Source organism: Mauremys reevesii, linkage group 15 (assembly GCF_016161935.1).
Source record: "Mauremys reevesii isolate NIE-2019 linkage group 15, ASM1616193v1, whole genome shotgun sequence".
Classification (NCBI taxonomy): domain Eukaryota; kingdom Metazoa; phylum Chordata; order Testudines; family Geoemydidae; genus Mauremys; species Mauremys reevesii.
In genome coordinates, this window is record NC_052637.1 from 2,141,566 (window position 1) to 2,149,936 (window position 8,371).

At 49.4% G+C, this 8,371-nt stretch overlaps 1 protein-coding gene across 2 annotated transcripts; it reads left to right on the top strand.

The window, feature by feature from the left end:
- The first annotated feature begins 503 nt into the window (after positions 1-503).
- LOC120382858 (zinc finger protein 585A-like) lies at positions 504-4,652 on the top strand. 2 transcript variants are annotated; one of them, XM_039500284.1, is made up of 3 exons: positions 504-541; positions 1,167-1,280; positions 1,594-4,652. In XM_039500284.1, exons 1-3 carry the CDS (start codon positions 508-510, stop codon positions 3,810-3,812), a joined length of 2,367 nt encoding a protein of 788 aa, XP_039356218.1. In that variant the 5' UTR covers positions 504-507; the 3' UTR covers positions 3,813-4,652. The 2 variants fall into 2 exon arrangements, with proteins under 2 accessions (XP_039356218.1, XP_039356219.1); XM_039500285.1 differs by having other exon boundaries at positions 1,597-4,652.
- The last annotated feature ends 3,719 nt before the right edge of the window (positions 4,653-8,371 follow it).

Here is an 8,371-nt window from a genome sequence, read left to right on the forward strand (position 1 = left end):
GGGAGACGGGACATTCCCCCATTTCTCAAAGAGGAGACACCCCCCTTGCACTGGGCTGGGAACATTTTCAAGGCTCCCAGTGCTGGAGTGAGACCCCACTAGCCTGAGACTGCTGTGAAATACGCAGGGAAGCTGTTGGGATTCCTGTCCCTGTCCCTGGCTCAGAGCTCTGCTTCCGTATCAGCCTGTGGCTGGCAGGTGTGTGGGAAATGAGAAGACCCTGCCCTGCTCTGTGTGCTGGGGGGGACAAGGAGCTCTCACCTTCTCCCACCCCCTGAAGCCTCCTGGCTGCTCTGAGCAGGGTGGGGGTGGGGGGTGGAGTGGGAATTTCCATTTCTTTATCCTTCCTCCCACATGACTAGTGGGATTGTGGCTGGGGCAGCAGGTAATGACCGGGGCCTTTTGGTGTTTCAGATGCCGGTGACCTTCGAGGAGGTGGCTGTGTATTTCACCCAGGGACAGGGGGCTCTGCTGGACCCCGCTCAGAGAGCCCTCTACAGGGACGTCATGCAGGAGAACTACGAGACAGTGACCTCGCTGGGTAAGGGATTCCCGTCCCCTCAGATACTAGAAGCCGTGGGGTCTATGTATCTATATGTGGTCATGTTCTTCCCGTGTCAGTTAGATCAGAGGCGAATGGGTTCCATAATGCTCAGCTGCCATGTGAGAGAGACTTGCATCTCCGTGCCCCCTCCAGTGGGACATGGGTGTCAACACCCAAGGGACAAGCTAAACCGTCCCCACCCCTCCAGCTTTCCAAGGGGCATAAATCCGACATTGTCCTCTCTGTGTTGTTTCTTGGCTGCACACAGAATTCCTGTTCACTTCCCTCGTTGGGACTAGCTCCAGCCCTGGGGAGGGCTCTCGGCTCTGCAGGTTTAGAAAGAGGCAGGGGTTTAAGTCCAGAGCCGTGTGTGAGTCGGCAAGGCCCCCAGAGTGCACAGATCCTGGGAACGCCTAGTGAGGGTGTAGTAATAATTCAACTCACCTCCCCAGACAACTTCCTCTGCGCAAGGGGACTCAGTGACTGTTTTCCCGTCTTCTTCGATTCCACGTTCCTCCAACAGAGCAGAGGGACAGGTTCCACTCACAGAATGTCCTTTATGACAAATACTCCACCAATGCTCCACGCACCCTGATCAGGTCTGATTTCACCCTCTGCGCAGGATTCCCCCATCCCAAACCTGAGCTGATTGTCCAGCTGGAACGAGGGGAAGAGCCGTGGGTGCCGGATCTCCAGACCTGCAAGGAAAGAAGGCTTCCGAGATGCCCCTATACAGGTGAGGACTGACACAGAAACCATCTAGGGAATGAAGGAAAAAATTGAGAATCCCCAAATATGGTGTGAGTAAGCACCCTCAGTTCTTCCTCATCTCAGCCAGGACAGGGCTGCAGTCATCAGATATAGCTCATGCCATTCCACCCAGCCTCTTACCTGCAGGAGTTTGCTTCCCAGCTTTCCTGCCCTGAGAGTGTTTGGGAGGGATGTGGAGGCGGAGTCCAATTGCTCAGTCTTTGTGTTGGGTTTTCCCTCGGTGCTATTCCTCTTTCTCCCCAGCACAATGACTCCTGTCTGGATTGTGTCTCTCCCAGCAGGTGCTGAGCGAGGGAGTGAGAATGAGGAGGGGAATCATCATGAGGAAATTCCCGAGGAAGTGGAACTGCAGGGGACCTTTGTGGGAAGAGCCGAAGGCAATTTTCCCCAGTGCTTGGAGCAGGCAGAAGCCTGGGGAAATTGGCACAGGTCAGAGAGGCTTCTGGGAAACCACCCAGGGAAGAAAGTGGATGAATCTATTAACAATGGGGGAGGAGAGGAGGATCCCAAGGAAGACACACCCTGGCACTACCTTCAGTGTGGGAAAGGATTCATTGTGAGATCACAGCTTGTGACACATCAGACAATCCTTACTGGAGAGAAACCTCTTCAATGCTTGGACCCTGGGGAAAGCTTCAATAAGCTCTCAGATCGTAATAACCACGGGAGAAGCCACAGTGGAGAAAAACCCTCTCAATCCCTCGAGTGCGGGAAATGTTTCATTTCGAAGACACAAATAATTAGACATCAGTTAAGCCACACAGGGGATAGACCCCACAAATGCTTGGAATGTGGGAAAAGTTTCATAAGAAAGTCAAACCTTTGTGAACATCAGGCAATCCACACAGGAGAGAGACCCTACAAATGCTTGGAGTGTGGGAAAAGTTTCATACGAAGGTCAGACCTTGTTTATCATCAAGCAATCCACACAGGAGAGAGACCCCACAAGTGCTTAGAATGTGGGAAAAGTTTCATACAGAGGTCACACCTAGTTTGTCATCACGCATTACACACAGGAGAGAGACCCCACAAGTGCTTGGACTGTGGGAAAAGTTTCATACAGAGGTCACAGCTAGTTCATCATCAGGCATTACACACAGGAGAGAGACCCCATAAGTGCTTGGAGTGTGGGAAAAGTTTCATACGAAGGTCAGACCTTGTTTATCATCAAGCAATCCACACAGGAGAGAGACCCCACAAGTGCTTAGAATGTGGGAAAGGATACATACAAAGGTCAGACCTTGTTAAACATCAGGCATTACACACAGGGGAGAGACCCCACAAGTGCTTAGAATGTGGGAAAAGTTTCATACAGAGGTCACACCTAGTTTGTCATCAGGCAGTACACACAGGAGAGAGACCCCACAAGTGCTTGGACTGTGGGAAAAGTTTCATACAGAGGTCACAGCTAGTTCATCATCAGGCATTACACACAGGAGAGAGACCCCATAAGTGCTTGGACTGTGGGAAAAGTTTCATAAGAAAGTCAAGCCTTGTTGAACATCAGGCAATCCACACAGAAGAGAAACCCCACAAGTGCTTGGACTGTGGGAAAAATTTCACACAGAGGTCACACCTAGTTCGTCATCAGGCATTACACACAGGAGAGAGACCTCACAAGTGCTTGGACTGTGGGAAAAGTTTCATAAGAAAGTCAAGCCTTGTTGAACATCAGGCAGTCCACACAGGAGAGAAACCCCACAAGTGCTTGGACTGTGGGAAAAATTTCATAAGGAGGTCACACCTAGTTCGTCATGAGGCATTACACACAGGAGAGAGACCTCACAAGTGCTTGGACTGTGGGAAAAGTTTCATAAGAAAGTCAAACCTTGTTGAACATCAGGCAATCCACACAGGAGAGAGACCTCACAAGTGCTTGGACTGTGGGAAAAGTTTCATAAGAAAGTCAAACCTTGTTGAACATCAGGAAATCCACACAGGAGAGAGACCCCACAAGTGCTTGGACTGTGGGAAAGGTTACATACAAAGTTCAGACCTTGTTAAACATCAGGCAATCCACACAGGAGAGAAACCCCACAAGTGCTTGGACTGTGGGAAATGTTTCACAAAGAGATCAAGCCTTGTTAAACATCAGGCAATCCACACTGGAGAGAGACCCCACAAGTGCTTGGACTGTGGGAAAGGTTACATAAAAAGGTCAGACCTTGTTAAACATCAGTCAATCCACACAGGAAAGAGACCCCACAAGTGCTTGGAGTGTGGGAAAAGTTTCATCAGCAGGTCACACCTTGTTGAACATCAGAGAATCCACACAGGAGAGAGACCCCACAAGTGCTTGGACTGTGGGAAATGTTTCTCAGTGAGATCTAACCTTGTTAAACATCAGTCAATCCACACAGGAGAGAGACCCCACAAGTGCATGGACTGTGGGAAAAGTTTCATAAGAAGGTCACAGCTTATTCAACATCAGGCAGTCCACACAGGAGAGACTCCAGAGGTGCTTGGACTGCGGGAAAAGTTTCATATGGAAGTCTGACCTCATTAAACATGGAAGAATCCACACAGGATCTAAACTGCTGTGACACATGGCAAGAAAGGATTAAGCAAGTTGCATGTAATGGATTCAATGGGGATAGGGGCTGAAAGATGGAGAGAATGTTTATAGCTGAAATCACCAAAATGTGTTTTGCAAGGTTAGTGTTAACTGGATCTGTTCCGCTCTCCTGCTTGGACATTTTCTGTGGGGATCCCGGAGATGGAAAGGAGCAGCTGTTACCATCTTGGCTACCAATCCCCACGGTGCATCTCTACATTACCAATTTTCAAACTGTGGCCAGAGCCTCCCAATGGAGGGACAGGAATGTGTCAAGGGAGGGGCGTGATCAGTGTGGGTTGTTTGTTTTTTAAAGAGCACTGGCTGTCGGCCCCAGGTGGTTGGGGCTCATGAAGAAGGAACAGGCCCATCTGGGAGGTGGGGATAAATGCTCAGGCTCTCAAACCCAGGTGGAGCAGCAGCACAGAAGTAGGTGTCAATGGGGTGATAAGTCTGCTGTGAACAGTGATATTGAGGAATATCACTTTTGACGTGGCCACCCTGAATTCTGTGCTGCTATTGGAGAGCTTTAGAGCTGGGCCCATCGCCAGCACCATGTTTACAAAATGATAAATCTTCTCCAAAGTATGTTCTGTGAGGTATCATAGGGAAAGTCATCACCTGCTGAATATTATTGTCCAATTAAAATGTGTCTATCAGCACTGTCCACAGGGGTGGCTCCAGACCCCAGCACACCAAGCATGCCGCAGGGGGCACTCTGTGGTCACCAGGAGGGCGGCAGGTAGCTCCGGTGGATGTCTTGCAGACGTACCTGCGGAGGGTCCGCTGGTCCCGTGGCTCCGGTGGAGCATCCGCAGGTGTGTCTGCAGGAGGTCCACCGGAGCCGCGGGATCGGTGACCGGCAAAGCGCCCCCCGTGGCATGCCGCCATGCTTGGGGCGTCTAAATCGCTAGAGCCACCCCTGACTGTCCATGGAGCTCGGAAAGTTTGCTGTATGTTTGTTACATGCTGTAAAGCTGGAAAACGCCCACAGACGAGCTCCCCAGAGATAGCGGCACCTGCACACCAGCTAGGTGCTAAGTGGCCAGTAATTGCTCAGCCGGCCCTTCACCAGCTGTGGAGCCGGGAACAAGAGAGTTACAATTCACCGGAAGGACGGCTGGACGCTCCCTTAGGCCACAGACTGATTGTCGCCTGCCCCCCGGCTGGGGGGTGAACCTCAAAGAGGAGAGTGGTACAAAAGCACAAGGGAGAATTGCCTCCATTTTTAACTCTCCTCTCCCTTCTCTACGGAAGGCAAGAATGTGACTTGAAAGACAACAGGGGCCGTGGAGTGGGGAGGACGGACCAAGGCTGGAAGGAAATCCAGCCTGGGTACTCAGAACTGTGAACTGCCTGCAACAGCAGATGGGGTGCAAAAACCTGCTTGCTTCACATTTTCCTTAAATTGGTAAAATGTAGGATTTAAAATGCATGTTTTAATTTTATAGGTTTAACCAGATCTGACCTTTGACATCTTTGTCCCTTGTAATCCCTGAAATCCCACTTGCTCCAGTTAGTAAAGTGGTTTTAGTGTTTTGTCTGGACCTGTTTGTTTTCATTGAAGTGTTTGGGGGATTTGACTGGAGAGAACAAGGCTGTGGCCTAATCCGGCCCCTCTGTGGGGTTGACCCACTAATGACTGAGATTGTCCATCCCAGTGATCAGACTGAGCTGTCCAAGATGCACATTCCTGGGGCGCAAGGCTGGGAGGTGAAAACTGGCTGTTGTTGCTGTGTCGATTGGTATGTTCCTGAGTGTATGGCTAGTCCCACTCAGTACAGTGCAGCCAGAAGTGACTTTGAAGGCTGGTGGCTGTGTGTGAGCAGAGCATGGAGGGGTTTGTTGTTCACAAAGGGAAGCAGCAGGGTGGATTTGATTTAAATAACTAGTCAGGACGACTCCATTTAATCATAGTTTTCTACATAAAAATGTATTCTTGTTGGTTGTTATAACCTTAGTACATATTCTTCACAATGCAGAGATAGATGTAGGTTTCATTTTTGGAAGGTTCACACTATACATTTTTAAACCGTGATTTATTTTGAAAACTTTTCAGATGAGTTTTACAGCTGTATCAGACAATGAATGTTTGGTTATTTCATTTAATTTAATTTCATTTGGTTATTTCATTGCTTGGTTATTTCATTCATGCCATTTTGCATTAGGAGGAGAACATCACCAGGCAGACATTTACATAACAGAAATCTGGTTTTCTTGATTATTTTTTTATGTCATTGATTTTTATTCATCCTGGGATAAAACAGTCCAGATTGTACCCTGGGGTATGTCTCATACCACTGTCTCCTGGGACACACATGGCACCGTTGGGCTTTCATCATCCTGATCCTGAAAGGGAAGCTGAGCAGGGCAAAGCAGAGAAGAGGAACCAGCCGACATCCTCAACTGCTTCAGCTTCGGCTAAATCCTGAACTCCCCCTGGCATGTGAGACTTGAGGTTCTGCCGCCAGCCTTCCCCCCACGCGTCTGTTTCTTCCCAATGGCCAGGAGTGAAAGTAACTTAAAGGACTTAGCGATATGCTGGAGTCTTGAGCAGGGGGAGGGGCCTCAACCGGAATTGAGATTTAAAGGGCCCGGGACTCTGGCTGCGATAGCAGTGGCTGGGAGACCCAGGCTCTTTAAACCATGGCGGGAGCTGTGGCAGCGGCTGGGAGCCCCGGGGCTCTGGCAGTGATGTAAAAGGCCCAGGGCTCTGCTGCAGTAGCGGGAGCCAGAGCCCCTGGCCCTTGAAATAGTGGCCAGAGCCCTGCTGCCGGAGCCCTGGGGTAACAGCAGCAGCTGGGAGCCCCAGGGTGTGGGTGGTGATTTAAAGAGTCCAGGGCTCCATAAAAGAGGAGGCTGAACCTAAAGGTGGGGAAGCTGGAGTATGAAAGGGGGTTCTGCAGTGAATAAGGAAGCAGGAGAGGAAAAGTGGGTACCTGAGAAACTTTAAAGAGAAGAAATCATTAACCTGTGTCAGTCTATGGCCCACCGAGGAATAGAAAATACTCTCTTTTAAGGTAAAAAACAGTTTGGAATACGGCCTAATGTGCGAGAGGACGTAGAAAATTTGGCTAAAAACTGCATGAGATGGGCAGCAGACAGGAATAGATCACTGAATTTGGGACCCTTGTGGCACCAAAGACTTGCAGGGCCATGGAGTAGAATCTAGGTTGATTATATTAAGACCCAAAGAGGGAATCAATATTTATTAGTGATAACAGATTCTTTTTCTGGCTGGGTGGAGGCAGTTTCCACCAGGAATCATTCTGCAGAAACCACTGCCAAGAAGTTGTGGAAAGTTCTGTTTAGTAGATATGGGGCTCCAAAAGTAATTGGTTCATATGATGGAGCAAATTTTATAGGAAAAGTAATTCTAAAAATGTTAAAAGCTTTAGGAGTAAAGCAACAACTGCCGATCCCCCACCAACCTCAATCCTCAGGGACAGTAGAAAGGATGGATCAGACTATCAAGCAAGCCCTTCGCAAAGTGGTGCACGTCGCTGGCAAAGGTTGGGACAATAAATTACCGATGGTGTTGGCAGCCATCCGGAGCAATGATGGATTGGATACTGACTACCAGCCGTATCCCATTCTCTGTGGAAGGTCTGTGAGCTTGTGGAACCCTTTAGTGTGGAACCCTTTATTATATGGAGGAGGAGGAGGAGTCTCTGTTTCACAGCTTTGGCCTGACAGAATTTCAGTAGATGGGTTGAGGTGGAAATGTAAGGTGATCTCGCTCCTCTTCTCTCTGCTGCAAAGGACAGGACATCCTTCATGAACAGGAGGGCAAAGGCCAGATAGTATCATGGTAGATCCTGCTGTGTGCACAGAGGGTGTTGGCCTGGCTGCTTGGTGATCACCTATATAAGGAACACAGACCAAGTGGCTGCACTCTTGTCCCATGGGAGTGAACTATAAAGACTCCTTTGATCCCTTTCCCTGGTGAGAGTGTGCCCTGAGGGAGAGACACTGCACCAGAGTCCTGCCTGGCTTCATTCAGAGCCGTGTCAGGGCATGGAGACCGTGACTGTCCTAAACACCTATCTCCCCTCCAAGCTCTGATTGCCTGAGTTCTCAGGTGTGTAAAGAAGGAGTGGCTGTGCTATATGACGGGTGCCCAATGAAAACATCCGATACAGCTTTGGAAACAAGTACACAACATATCTGGTAATGGCCCCTCCCTACTTCTGGATGCTTTGGAGCAAGATCAGCCCTGCTCTCCGCACCTGTGCTGAGACACAAAATGACAACGTGTGAAGTGAGCTTAATATATTTTTGTTACACCTGCCAGACTGTGCCTCACACCTTTGTGAGCATCGCAGTCACAGACTCACCGATATGACCATCCCCATGTACGACAGGGGTAACAGACACAGCTGTCTGTCCAAGTTACATTTTCCTGGCAGTGCCTAGTTACAAGGCAAATATCCACATGCAACGACTTCCCTTCCCTCACACACACATACTGCTCCCGGCTTATGCTGGATTTTTTTAAAAAG